This window comes from Myotis yumanensis, unplaced genomic scaffold (assembly GCF_028538775.1).
Source record: "Myotis yumanensis isolate MYYU_CA2020_CCGP unplaced genomic scaffold, mMyoYum1.0.hap1 SCAF_8, whole genome shotgun sequence".
In the NCBI taxonomy this organism is placed as follows: Eukaryota; Metazoa; Chordata; class Mammalia; order Chiroptera; family Vespertilionidae; genus Myotis; species Myotis yumanensis.
The window spans coordinates 50,313,736-50,328,451 of NW_027223759.1; the positions used below are offsets into that span (position 1 = coordinate 50,313,736).

A 14,716-nucleotide genomic window follows, 5' to 3' on the forward strand; every position below is an offset into this window, starting at 1 on the left:
GGTGCAGCGCCCCAACCCCCTGATCCGCCCTGCTCTGTGTGTGACAGGGAGCCGTGCCCCAACTCCCCTATCGGCCCTACTCTGTGAGTGACAGCGGGGAGCTCCTCAATCCCCTGACGGGCCCTGCTCTGTGCGTGACAGAGTACGGAGCCCCAACCCCCCTGATGGGCCCTGCTCTGTGCGTGACAGAGTACGGAGCCCCAACCCCCCTGATGGGCCCTGCTCTGTGCATGACAGGGGGCAGCACCCCAACCCCCTGATTGGCCCTGCTCTGTGCGTGACAGGGGGTGGCGCCACAACCTCCCCATCGACCCTGCCTTGAGTGTGACAGGGGGTGGTGCCCCAGCCCCCCAATTGGCCCTACCCTGAGCGTGACTGAGGGTGGCATCGCAACCTCCTGATCTGCCCTGCTCTGTGCATGATGGGGCGGCGCCCCAACTCCCCAATCGGCCCTGCTCTGAGCCTGACCAGGGGCTGCACCTAGGGATTGGGCCTGCCCTCTGCCACCCGGAAGCAGGCCTAAGCCAGCAGGTCATTATCTCCCGAGGGGTCCCAGACTGCGAGAGGGCACAGGCTGGGCTGGGGGCCCCCCCCCCCCCGCCCCGAGTGCACAAATTTTTGTGCACCGGGCCTCTAGTAATATATATATATCTATATATATATATACACACATATATATATTAAGTTTCATTCAAAAAGAGAATGAAACTTAATTATTACTTAATTATCTACTTACATATCTACTTAGTTATGTAGATAATAGTACAGTGAAAAAGAAAAAAAAAGTTTTAATTGGGATGCAATTTTGCTCATGTAACCTGAATTTTCTAGGACAATAATAGTTTATTATAATTTTATTTTTAAAACCAAAAGTAATTCTAATATATTTAAATATGCTTTGATTTTTATGTAATTATACAAATTTTTCTGCCTAGATAACTTGCCAAATTAGAAAAAAAAATATACCTTTTACTAGATAAAAAAACAGATTATTTATTTTTTGACTCAGAAAATCATGACCACTATATTTATACAATGGTTGAAAATATTACAAATGAATGTTTACTATAAAATAATGATGATGCTAACATTGAGTTTAAGATTGTGGAATAAAGGTATTTTCATGAATAAAACCAGTAATTAGTCTGTAAGTCTCATTTCCAACAATAGGCCTCATTGGTATGAGTGTGGGAAAAGAATATTAACATATCTTGATTCATGTAAAATTTTGGGGAACTATTATGTCTGGACAACTCAAAATAGATATGTCAACCTTTCTTCCTACCAAGTTAAAACTTACACCTCAATTAAAGATATTTCAAGTCCAAATTCCTTGACAAAACCTTTCCTTGTCATTTTGAGAACTTGACATATGGCAGTTTGTTTTTATATCTTTGACATGTATTAGAGACTTCCTATTTTTACTTCTGTTCGAGTAAATGTATTATCACTGTGCCATATTTATTTTCCTATCATCTTTCCCATGCCTCCAGGACTCAGTACAGAGGTGCTGGGCATGGTTCATTTTACAGAGACATGATAGTAAGTGATTGTTGAGTCAATGTTACTTGCTCATACTCTAGTTTTAGGCACCCAAAACTTCATGTACTCTTAATGGGCTGAGAGGATCACTAATTTTTTTTAACTCCAATTTGTGGAAAACTCAAATTTGAAACACTTCAAGTAATACCGTTGTTAGTACTTATAAATGAAACGAGTGGCTGTTCTAAGTAACCCTTCCATGCTTTAGCATAAGAACTGAAAAATAAAAACCAGAAATGGCCTTCTCCACGACCAGGAACCAGGAGGTTTTGTGATGAAGAACAACTTTGGCTCAAAACGTATCTTAAGAGTTAGTTATAGATCCTTTTGTAGGTCATAAGCGTGATGATTGGGTGTTCATGCTCTCGTGTGAGATATGCCTCTCTGAAACCTTGTTACATCAGCACATTACCCATATGATGTGAAAAAAATTATGTTACATATGTCAATTATATCTCAATAAGAAAAACTAATTAAAACACTTCTGAAAATACTTATGTGTGATCCCACTCCTAGGAATATATCCTAAGAAACTAGAAACACCAATCAGAAAGGATATATGCACCCAGATGTTCATAGAAGCACAATTTGCAATAGCTAAGATTTGGAAACAGCCTAAGTGCCCATCAGCAGATGAGTGGATTAAAAAACTGTGATACATCTACATAATGGAATACTACACTGCTGTAAAAAGGAATTTCTACCATCTGCAACAGCATGAATAGACCTGGAGAGCATTATGCCAAGCTAAATAAGTCAGTTGGAGAAAGATAAATATCACATGATCTCACTCATTTGTGTAATATAATAAACAACATAAACTGATGAACAAAAACAGATCCAGAGACAGAGAAGCATTGATCAGACTATTAAACCTCAGAGGGAAGGTAGGGGAGGGAGAGATCAACCCAAGGACCTGTATGCATGCATATAAGCCTAACCAATGGACACAGACACCAGGGAGGAGTGCATGAGTGGGGAGAGTGGGGGGTAATGGGGGGATAAGGACACATATGTAATACCTTAATCAATAAAGAAAAAATAAAAATAAAAATACATGAATTTCAATAGTATAAACTCTACCTAGCTCCTGAAATAATGAATAATTGAGAATTGGAACTGGCCTTGATACAAAAAACAACATATAAAACATTCCTCAGTTGAACATAGTTTTATATATGGTTACATTATATTTTACTGAAAATGAGAAAACTGTTTTTACATACCACTAGGTTTCCAATGACCATGACCATCATGAAGACAGTAAGGCACATGGTTTGACCAGCGACCTCCATGCAGTCCCACATGGTCTCTATCCACTCTCCACATAGCACGCGGAACACAATCAGGAAGGAGTGGAAGAAGTCATGCATGTGCCAGCGTGGAAGTTCACAGTCATTGGAGATCTTGCAGACACATTCTTTGTAGCTCTTACCAAAGAGCTGCATGCCGACTACGGCAAAAATGAAGACGATGATGGCCAACACCAAGGTGAGGTTACCCAGAGCCCCCACTGAATTGCCGATGATCTTAATGAGCATGTTCAGGGTGGGCCAGGATTTTGCCAACTTGAAAACTCGGAGCTGGAAACAAAATCAAGAAAGCTGTTACTGTCCTGTCTTCTAAAGAATCTATAAATCTATTTATGTGGAAAATCTCCAATGTCTCAATTATAGGGTGATGAATTATTTGTGTGTCAAACTATTATCTAGAAAATGTTATCAGCTTATTTTTCTATCATGGGGCACTATTCATGTGGAAATAGATACACCAAATTCCCCAGAATCTTACATAAGCACATGTAAATACTTCTTTTTTTTTTTTTTTTTGTAAGGAACTGAGGTATTTCAGATTTAATGGTAATTAACTAAGACTGTTTCAGAGAAGTAGAGGCTCTCAATATTTAAAAATGGGCACTTAGTGGATATATTTTTTCAGTGTACTTAAAATATCATGTTAAAATGCAAAGATGCAGACAAAATTAAAACAAATTACATAATGTACAAGAGAAAAAAACTAATTAAAAAAATAGATTGCTGTATCTTTAGCTTACTGTAATATTAAGCTATATTTTAAAGATTTATTATATTCAAAGAAGAAATACTTTGACTTAAGTAAAAGCTGCATTTTGTCAACCTTTATGTCTTCAGTGATTTAATTAATCAACAACTCATTAGAGTGTGTAAATGTCTCTCCACCCCTGTGCCTGACTCATTGGTTGTTTTAGCTCATAGAAGCCTCTAAAATACCATTTATGGTTAAACAGCAGCAACATTTTATTTCTGATGCTTCAACAAATGTCAGGCCAGTGATAGTACATTATTTAATGGCATCTAAGTGACTCAAAGAATCAAATATAAGTACCATAATGTTTAAATTATTCCCAGAGGGTAATTAATGCAAAAATGCCTGACATTCTAAGCAAGATGCTAATGATATTTTGCTTCCCATTTCCTTAAACTGCATCACATTATCACAACGATTTGCTAAACAGTTTTTAAAAGAGTTGCCCATATTTACTTTTATGTAATAATTTCTAACGTTTATTCTATTTTTTGCATTCTTCTGACTTCAAATTAGATCCACAGCTCTCTGTGAAGGCTGGGGGAAAAGACCACAGCTCTAAAGATCTCAACTCAAATATGAAATTTGAAAGTGGTAAGGGGAATTCTAAACAGACTTCAGAACACTGTCTTGAGACTAATCGTGGCTCAGTTGATTGGAGCAATCTGGTTTGTTTTTAAAATGTACTCAAATAATATTGTGACTATGTAAAATACCATAATGGTTACTAGAAAGGGTGAAAATAAATTAAATTAATTAGAATAATATTATGGATACCCCCAATTAATTTACCAGCCGAAATGATCGAAGAACTGACAATCCTTCCACATTTGCCAAACCAAGTTCCATTAAACTAAGGCTCACGATGAAACCATCAAAAATATTCCAGCCTTCCTGAAAGTAATAATAGGGATCCATGGCAATGATCTTGAGAAACATTTCTGCGGTGAAGATCCCAGTGAAGACCTAAATGAGAAATGTTTATTACATGGGTGAATAATCTTAAAAACATAAATAATTATTGAGTCATTTACCGCTAAGAAATCATAATTCTGTATTTTAAAAATCGGTTTAAGTCCAGCAAACTATTCCCTCAAATGGTTTGTATTCAAATCAATATTTGTTTACTATATTTAAGGTTTATCAAGTGATGAAGAGCACATAAGTTAAGATAATAAAGTTAACATTCTTATTTTTACATTCTTATATGAAAGGCTCAGCTCACTCATTGTGGTCAACTGCCTGAATCTGCCTTTGATCTCTCTAACCTTCCAAAAACTCACCAAATGATTGCCTAGTAGTTGGTTTTCTCCCATGGCCCCACAGGGTTGTTAAGTGCTAAGAATGCACTTAACATCCCTATGTAATAAACATGGTCACCACTCACCCTTCAGATGGTAAAAATGCTAAAAAAAAAATTTTAAATAAAAATTAATAATGCCCAGCCACTAGAAGCAATATTTCCCATTCTCCATTTTTTTTCTGTACAACTGTATCAATTGATATTTTGTTTCTTAGTTTTAAAAGATCCATATACATATAAAATATAAAGATCAAATGAAACGCCCTTTCTTTAAAATTAACGTTTTATCTTTTTTCTTTCTTTCATCAGGCTGCTTTCTTAGGGCCTTAATTGTTTCCAGTGAGATGTTAGTCCCTTTTGTATTACAGTCATGTGCTGCTTGGGGACAAGCATGCATTCTGAGAAATGTGTCCTAAGGCAATTTTGTTGTTGTGTGAACTTCAAAGAATGCACTTACACAAACCTAGTGATACAGCCTACTACATACACATCCAGGCTGTATATTATAGCCTATTGCTCTGTAGGGGAGAAAAAAATTTTCCTCTACCCTCTAGGTTCTTGGCTCAGACATTCCTGTAATAAAAGAAATTAACAGGAGAAAAAAAATACACAAATGTTTAATAGCACGTATACATAGGACATCCAGGGAAACCAAAATGGCCGAAGCCACCACCGTAAATACCATCTGCAGCTAGAGACAAAAGAAGATGTTGGGGGTCAGGGGAGTCAGTTATGAAGGGTTACCAGGAAAAGCACAGTAAACAGGGATAAGGTTGTTATGCAAGTTTAAGTCCTGCATCTGCATTGATAAGAATTTCTAGAGATAAGGTCATCCCCTCTTCCTGGTATAGCAGGGAGGCACCCTTACAAATGGAAATTTCTTTTAAAAATGTAATTGTCTTTTGCAAAGGGTTCTATTTCATCTATAGAGCTCCCTTTGTCTACTGCTTCTTAAAATTAACCAGTTTAAAATAAAATCATCCTTATGCAAGAGAGACATATTTCTGTGTAACAAATTCAGTTTCCCTACAGCTCTTAGGCTACAAACCTACTCAGCATATCATTATATTGAATACTGTTGGCAATAGCAACAGAGAGGTATTTGTGTAATGTAATGTGCTATGACAATACTATAACTATGACATCATCAGATGATAGGAATAGTTCAGTTCCATTATAATCTTACTAGAGGCCCAGTGCACAAAAATTTGTGCACTCGGAGGGTCCCTCAGCCCGGCCTATGCCCTCTTGCAGTGTGGGACCTCTCGGAGGATGTCCACCCCAGTGGGGACACTCACCCCACGGAGGTTTGGCCAGCCTGGGTGAGGGGCTGATGGCTGTTTCCAGGCTGGTCACACCCCCTTTAGGGTGGGGGTCCCCACTGGAGTGCCTGGCCAGTCTGGGTGAGGGACTGAGGGCCATTTTCAGGCTGGCCAAGCCCCCTGGCGACGTAAGCTCCCAGCCTCTCCTTTTTTTCTTTTTTTTTTTATTCTGGGATTTATTTACCTTCTGTAATTGAAACTTTGTTGCTTTCAGTGGAGCTCAGAGCTGGCTTCGGCAGGCAGGGAAGCTTGGCTTCCTCCATCACTGGAGCAAGCAAGCCTCCTGCTCGCTCCAGCTCCGTGGCTGCCGGCCGCCAACTTGATTGGGTTAATTTGCATATAGTTGCTCTGATTGGCTGGTGGGCGTGGCTTAAGGGGTAGCGAAGGTACAGTCAATTACATGTTTGTCTTTTATTAGTGTAGATGGGACTTCCATTGTGGACTGTCTATGGCAGAAATGTGGTGCATAACTGTTTAAAATATTTGTCTTCTGGCTGTTTGAAAGTTTCTTTTCAGCAGCTTGACTGAGCTGTGCTCAATGTATTTTGCTTTATATTTATTCTTGTTGATGTTCACTGAAATTTTATAATTTGTTATTAAGATGTCTAAGTTAATATTTTTTCAATGGAAAAAAATTTGTCCATTATTTCTTCAAATATTTGTTTTCTTCCATACTCTCTCTCTTTTCTCCTTCTGGATCTCCCTTATACAAATGCTAGTGGCCAGGTGCATGAATTTGTGCACATTGAAAGGGAATTAATTAGAAGAAATATTTTAATATAGCCATTCGCCCTTTCTCTATAATGGAAGTGTCAATCACACATGTGCGATTGGCGCCAGTGAGAGCTTCATATGTATCATGCATGTGTGAGTCAACTTAGCCTTTTATATATGTAGAATCAGCTTGCTTAATTATACCTGCTTTCTGATTTAGCTGATTTTTTTTCCAGTCCAGTGAAGCATCCCAACTTTTCTCTTTCAGGTAATTGTCAGCAACACAAACAGTGGTAAATATCAACATGAAGCAGATTATTATTGTAGATCACACAGGGAGAACAAAGGGTAAAATATTTAACTGTATTTTAAGTGTTTGACTATATTCTGCACAGTGAGAAAACCTGAAGTCATTTTCAAGGTCCACCATTTATTAGTTCTTTTCAGTTGGGTCAAGTTTCTAAGCTTTCTAAGTCTCCATTTTCCAGCTAATGAAAAGAAAATAGGATTCCACTGACTCTCCTATCTACCTACTCCAGGACTTTTGTGAGGATCAAATGAGATGAGGCATGGGAAAATGTTTCACAGACATTTGGTTAAAGTGTAAAGCATTTGCACCTGGCTATAAAGCAAGTCATGTTCCTGGGCTGGAGAAACTGCAAGGAGGCTAGTCCCTAGGGAGAAGAAGCCAGGTGTTGCTAAATGATGTCATTACCCAGCACCCACAGCCACCGTTTCTGGGCGGGGCTGGGCTGTGGGTGCATTTTAAACCATAGGGTCTTGGCAACATCAGCTGTGATTTGGTGGGTTGTTGCTTCAGGGTAATGGTGGAGCCTGTGTCCCACTTGTGAGAAGCTGAGTGTTGCTTTGTGGGTGCCAGGTCCGCAGTGCCATTTCTCTGTAAATGGCCAATGTGCGTCACGGCAGCTCCTGCATTGAGCATCTGTCCCCTGGTGGTTAGTGTGCATCATAGCGACAGGTCAGATGGTCTGACACTTAGCATATTAGCCTTTTATATATATAGATTAGGCCACTCAATAGTATTCTACAGATTAGTGAGACTCAAATTCATTTTTTCTTTCATTTTTTTCTGCTGTTCAAATTAGATAATTTCTATTGATTTGCTTTAAGTTTAATAACCCTTTCTTCTGACAAACTGTGCCTCTCCTAGAAAAGTTGTAATTTCTGTCAGTTGCCCCTCAAACCCTGTACTTAATTAGCACCAGACAAAGCTGCACCAAATACCACTTTATCAGGCAAAGGGAATTTCTCAACCTTAGTGCAGACACAGTTAAGCCCCAGAATGACTGCTTGGTGACCTTACCCTCTTTACAACAGTAAAACACACACCTGAGTGGAGATTTAACATGCTAATGAGACAGTCCATGTAGGAAGAAGTATGTAGTTCCACTGCACAGGTGCCAAAGAGTCCCCGCCTCTAAATATTAGACTTCAGGCTTCTGCCTTTTAAAACTGTTCCCAGCTTTTGTTCTGGAAGCAGCAGCCATTTATTTCCCCATTGGACACTGTTTCCCTTGTGAGCACAATCTATTTAATAAACCTTTGCCTGAGTCCTGATCCTGTGGTTACACTCTTGATTTCTATCGTGTAAGTTCCCAGGAACCCAGGGCACTAGTTAAACATCCAGTGAGTTTTTCATTTCAGAATTTGTACTTTTCAGTTCTAAAATGATTGCTTTTTATAGTTTTCATTTTTATATTTATACTAATAAAAGAGTAATATACTAATTAGACTGGAGACCTTCCAGACATCCTTCTGAACAAAGCTGGGGGCTTGGCCGGCCTGCAAACCGCCCCCAAACGGCCCTTGCCCAAGCCAGTACGCCCCCCACACGGACCTTCACCCCAATGGGGGCATGGCCAGCCTGCAAACAGCCCTCAGCCCCTTTCCCAGGCCCACCCAGCCCCCAGCAGGGACCCTCACCCCAATGGGGGTGTGGCCAGCCTGCAAACTGCCCTCAGCCCCTCGCCCAGGCCGGCCACACCTCCCAGCAGGGACCCCCACCCCAAAGAGTGTGTGGCCAGCCTAAAAACGGCCCTCAGCCCCTTCCCCAGGCAGGCATGACCCCCAGTGGGGACCCCTACCCCAATAGGGGCATAGCCAGCCTGCAAACCACCCCAGGCCCCTTGCCCAGGCTGGCCCTGCCTCCCAAGGGAACCCCTACCCTGATCTGGGACCCCCTTTAGGGCAGACCAGCCGGCTCCCACCCATGAACCAGGTCTCTATCTATACTTATAAAAGGGTAATATGCTAATTAGACTAGGAGACCTTCTAGGAGACCTTCCATATGTCCTTCCAGACAAAGCCATGGTGGCGGAGCTGAGGCAGAGGTGGTTAGGGGCGATCAGGCCAGGAGATGAGGGGAGTTGGGTGTGATAAGGTCGGTGGAGGGGGAAGTTGGAGGTGAGCAGGCTGGCAGGGGTGGCCAGTTGGGGGCGAGCAGTCCAGCAGTGGGAGGCAGTTGGGAGCGATCAGTCTGGTAAGAGGGGCCAGTTGGGGGTGAGCAGGCCAGCAGGCAGAGTGGTTACGGGCAATCAGGCAGGCAGGCAGATGAGCAGTTAGGAGCCAGCAGTCCTGGATTTTGAGAGGGATGTCCGACTGCTGGTTTAGGCCTAGGGGCAGTCAGACATCCCCCAAGGGATCCCAGATGGGAGAGGGTGCAGGCCGGACTGAGGGACAACCCCCCTGTACAAATTTTGTGCACCGGGCCACTAGTGTTTATATAAACACTAGAGGCCCGGTGCACAAAAATTTGTGCACTCGGGGGAGAGGGGGGTCCCCCAGCCCGGCCTGTGCCCTCTCTCAGTCTGGGACCCCTCGGGAGATAACGACCTGCTGGTTTAGGCCTGCTCCCGGGTGGCAGAGGGCACGCCCAATCCCTAGGTTCAGCCCCTGGTCAGGCTCAGAGCAGGGCCGATTGGGGAGTTAGGGCACCTCCCCCTGTCATGCACAGAGCAGGGTGGATCGGGAGGTTGCGATGCCACCCTCAGTCACGCTCAGAGTAGGCCGATTGGGGGGTGGGGACACCGCCCCCTGTCACACTCAAGGCAGGGTCGATGGGGAGGTTGCAGCACCACCCCCTGTCACGCACAGAGCAGGGCGGATCAGGGGGTTGGGGCACTGCCCCCTGTCACTCACAGAGCAGGGCCCATCAGGGGGGTTGGGGCTCCATACCCTGTCACACACAGAGCAGGGTCGATCAGGGGGTTGGGGAGCTCCCCCCTGTCACACACAGAGCAGGGCCCATCAGGGGGTTGAGGAGCTCCCCCCTGTCATGCACAGAGCAGGGCCGAAAGGGGAGTTGAGGAGATCCCCCCTGTCACTCACATAGTAGGGCTGATAAAGCAGTTGGGGCACCACCCCCTGTCACACACAGAGCAGGGTGGATCAGGGGGTTGGGGCGCTGCACCCTGTCACACTCAGGGCAGGGCCAATAAGGAGGTTATGGCTCTACCCCGTTATACACAGAGCAAGGCCCGTGGAGGGGGGTTGGGGCGTCGCCCTCTATCACCCATAGAGCAGGGCCGATCAGGGGTTTGGGGCGCCGCCACTGTCACACTCAGGGCAGGTCCGATGAGAGGTTATGGCTCTACCCCGTCACACACAGAGCAGGGCCAGTTGGGGGGGGGGGGGGGGTTGGGGCACCGCACCCTGTCACACACAGAGCAGGACCGATCAGGGGGTTGGGAAGCTCCCCCCTATCAGGCACAGAGCAGGGCTGATCAGGGGGTTGGGGCGCCTTCCCCTGTCATGAACAGAGCAGGGCAGATAGGGAGGTTGTGGCCCCACCTCCTGTCACACACAGAGCCGCAGGGCGATCAGGGGGTTTGGGTGCTGCCCCCTGTCACACTGATCCCAGTGCCGGGAGCCTCGCTGCTCCGCTGATCCCGGTGCCAGGAGGCATATTACCCTTTGGGGGCTGGCTGGTTTGCCCTGAAGGGCATCCTGGATCAGGGTGGGGGTCCCCACTGGGGTGCCTGGCCAGTCTGGCTGAGGGGCTGAGGGCCGTTTTCAGGCTGGCGGGTGACTGAAGCTCCCAACCGCTCCTTTTTTCTTTTTTTTTATTTTATTCTGGGCCAGCTTTAGCTCTGAGGCCTGGCTGCTGAAAACATTGATACAATGTTGCAGTATGGCTGGCTGAAGCCTGGCTGACTGAAAGCCGGTTTCTGGGGTTTTGTTTAGCTTCTATATTTGCAAGATAGTTGCTTAGAGTTGCCGCTGAGAGGCCGGCAAGTCAGGCGGGGAACGTTGGAGTTCGCCATCACTGGAGCAAGCAAGCCTCCCTGTTCGCTTCATTGCATGGCTGCTGGCCGCCATCTTGGCTGACAGTTAATTTCCATAAGGATATGCTGATTAGCCAATGGGAAGGGTAGCGGTCGTACGCTAATTACCATGTTTCTCTTTTATTAGTGTAGATATATCTTTATATATGTTTATATTCTCCATCTGTTTATTATTTGTGATTATTTTTTTCCTTTCAAATGTTTATACATATATAGCTCCTTTAAAACCTCCTTTTAATAATAGTTCCACTAAAATTCTCTTTTGTTAAGTCTATCAATTCTGTCATTTCTGGTTCTATTTCTATTGAGTGTTTTTTTTCTCACAATTGTGAGTCATATTTACCTATTTCTTCACATAATACATAATCTTATATGTGCTATGGATGATGTGTTGTAGCGATTTTTGATTCAATTATTTTCCATTAAAGAGTATTGATATTTTTCTAGCAGGCAGTTAAATTATAGGTTGGCCACCTGAAACTTACAGTACCTTGGTTTTATATTTAATTAGGGTAGGGTTGCTTTGGTTTACTCTTTGTTCTAGTTAATACTTCTGGTTCTCGGACATAATTTTTACTCCTAAAGTGTAGCCATCTGGGGTTTCAAAGTATTTGTCCAATTTCTTTTCTTGGTTTGCTTCAAATTCCCAACTTTGTTGGCAAGTATTCCCTTCTAATTTTTTATTTTTTATTTTTTTGGAACAGTTTGTGAAGAACTGGCATCAATTTTTTTTTTAATTTAGATTTTAGAGAGAGAAAGAGAAACATTGATTGGCTGCCTTCTGTACACACCCTGATTGGGATGGAACCCACAATCTGGGTATGTGCCCTGAATGGGAATCAAACCCAAGACCCTTCAGTGTATAAGACAACATTCCAACCAACTGAGCCACACTAGCCAGGGCTTGGTGCTAATTCTTAAAACGTTCGGTAGAATTAACCAGTAAAACTATTTTGGCCTAGGCTTGCCTTTGTGGGAATATTATTTTTAAATTACTAATTCAATTTGTACTTGTTATAGGCTTTTGCAGATTTTCTGTTTCTTCTTGGGTCAGTTTCAGTAGTTTGTTACTTTCTAGGGATTTTTCCATTTTATCAAGATTATCTAATTTGTTGGCATACAATTGTTTGTATTATTCTTTATACTCCTTTTTATTTCTATAAGGTTTATAGTGAGATTCTCTCTTCCTTCTTCATTCCCACTTTTATTGATTTTAGTCTTTTATTTTTGTACTAGAGGCCCAGTGCATGAAATTCATGCATGGGGGTGTCCCTCAGCCCAGCCTTCACCCTCTCCAATCCAGGACCCCTCAGGGGATGTCCACAAGGATCGGGCCTAAACTAGCAGTCAGACATGCCTCTAGCAATCTGGGACTGCTGGCTCCTAACCACTTGCCTGCTTGTCTTCCTGATTGCCCCTAACTACCTCTGCCTCAGCCCTGCACCCAGGACCCAGGCTTCCCTCCCTCTGGCCAGCCACAGGCACCCAACACCCGGCCGGCTTCACCTGGGCAGGCTGTAGCCACAAGGGACCATAGGCAGGCGGCTTCACCCAGGCCAACTGCAGGCACCTAGGACCAAGGGACAGGCAGCTTTTCTCCATCTCCTGGGCTGCAAGCGTTGGTGCCTGGGACCACGGGGCACGCGGCTTTTCTCCGTCTCCCAGGCTACAGGCGCTGGCACCTGGGACCACGGGCGGCGGCTTTGCCTGGGCCCAGCTTTGTCAGGAAGGACATATGGAAGGTCGTCTGAAAGATGTCTGGTCTAATAAGCATACTACCCTTTTATTAGTATAGACTAGAGGCCCGGTGCACAAAAATCTGTACTCTCGGGGGGGGGGGGGGGGGGGGTCCTTCAGCCCAGCCTGTGCCCTCTTGCAGTCTGGGACCCCTTGAGGGATGACCACCTGCTGGCTTAGGCCTGCTCCTCAGGGGATTTGGCCTAAGATGGCAATCAGACATCCCTCTGGCAGCCTGGCAGCCCTCGAGGGATGTCCACTTGCCAGCAGGGAGCAGACCTAAGCTGCAGTCAGACATCCTTAGTGCTGCTGAGGAGGCAGGAGAGGCTCCTGCCACCACTGCTGTACTGGCAGCCATCAGCCTGGCTTGTGGCTGAGCAGAGCTCCCCCTGTGGGAGCGCCCTGACCACCAGAGGGCAGCTCCTGCATTGAACGTCTGCCCCCTGGTGGTCAGCCTGTGTCATAGTGACCAGTCATTCCCAGTCATTCTGCTGTTAGGGTCAGTTTGCATATTACCCTTTTACTATATAGGTCAGAGGCCTGGTGCAGGGGTGGGGGCCGGCTGGTTTTCCCTGAAGGGTGTCCCGGATCAGGGTGGGGGTCCCGCTTGGGTGACTGGCCAGCCTGGATGAGGGGATGATGGCTGTTTTCAGGCTGCCTGCACCCCCTTCAGGGTGGGGGTCCCCACTGGGGTGCCTGGCCAGTCTGGGTGAGGGGCTGAGGGCCGTTTTCAGGCTGGGAGGCGACTGAAGTTCCCAACCTCTCTTTTTTTTCTTTTTTTTTTAATTCTGAGATTTATTTACCTTCTATAGCTGTCACTGGAGCTGAGAGCTTGCTTTAGCTCTGAGGCCTGGCTCCAGCTCTGAGACCTCAGCTGCTGAAAGCTGGTATCTGGGGTTTCTTTAGCTTTTATAATTGAAACACTATTGCTTAGAGTGCAACTCAGAGCCCAGCTGCGGCAAGCGGGGAACCTTGGCTTCCTCCATCACTGGAGCAAGCAAGCCTCATGTTCGCTTCAGCTGTGTGGCTGCCCGCCGCCATCTTGGTTGGCAGTTAATTTGCATATCCTGCTGATTAGCCAATGGGAAGCATATTGGAGGTACGGTTAATTACCCTATTTGTCTTTTATTAGATAGGATGTCTAGCTAAAGACTTGTCATTTTTGTCAATCTTTTCAAAGAATCAACTTTTGAGTTTCTTGATTTTTTTCTAGTTTTCCTATTCTCTATTTCATTCATTTTCACTCTTTATTATTTCTTTTCTTCTGCTAGCATAGGGTTTAGTTTCTGCTTCCTTTTTTAGTTTCTTAAAGGGTAAGGATAGATTATGGATTGTTTCTGAATATCCACCACCACAATCCATAATCTATTCTTATCACCAACATACACAACCTTTTTTTCTTCTTTAAACCACTGGTTACTTAGGAGTATGTTTTTCAATTTCCACATATTTGTAAATTTTCCAAATTTATTTCTGTTACTGATTTCATTCTGTTTTTGTCAGAAAATGTACTTTATATGATTTCTATCTTTTTTAAGTTCAAAGAGGCTTGTCTTATGACCTAAAATATAGCTTACCCTGGGTAATATTCCATATGATCTTGAGACGAATGTGTATCTTGTCTCTCTATATTTCATTACTCTATGATTCACCTCAAATACAAATTTACCTTCTTTAACACATAAGACTAGTCCCACCTATGAATTGTCCATTTGTTACTATGTCTTTCT

At 44.0% G+C, this 14,716-nt stretch overlaps 1 protein-coding gene and 1 non-coding gene across 3 annotated transcripts in view; one reads left to right on the forward strand and one right to left on the reverse strand.

Annotated features, from left to right (window-relative positions):
• The window catches only part of SCN2A (sodium voltage-gated channel alpha subunit 2), a 96,120-nt gene that overhangs the window by 45,462 nt on the left and 35,942 nt on the right, over positions 1–14,716 (reverse strand). For both annotated transcript variants that reach the window (XM_070422838.1, XM_070422839.1), the window contains exons 15-16: positions 4,399–4,572; positions 2,769–3,125 (exon numbers count right to left, since the gene is read on the reverse strand). In XM_070422838.1, the coding sequence (XP_070278939.1) occupies positions 2,769–3,125; positions 4,399–4,572 (531 nt within the window). The remainder of the gene's footprint in view (positions 1–2,768; positions 3,126–4,398; positions 4,573–14,716) is intronic.
• LOC139015915 (small nucleolar RNA U13) lies at positions 1,864–1,964 on the forward strand. The gene has a single exon (XR_011472563.1). It is a non-coding gene; the product is annotated as a small nucleolar RNA U13 (small nucleolar RNA).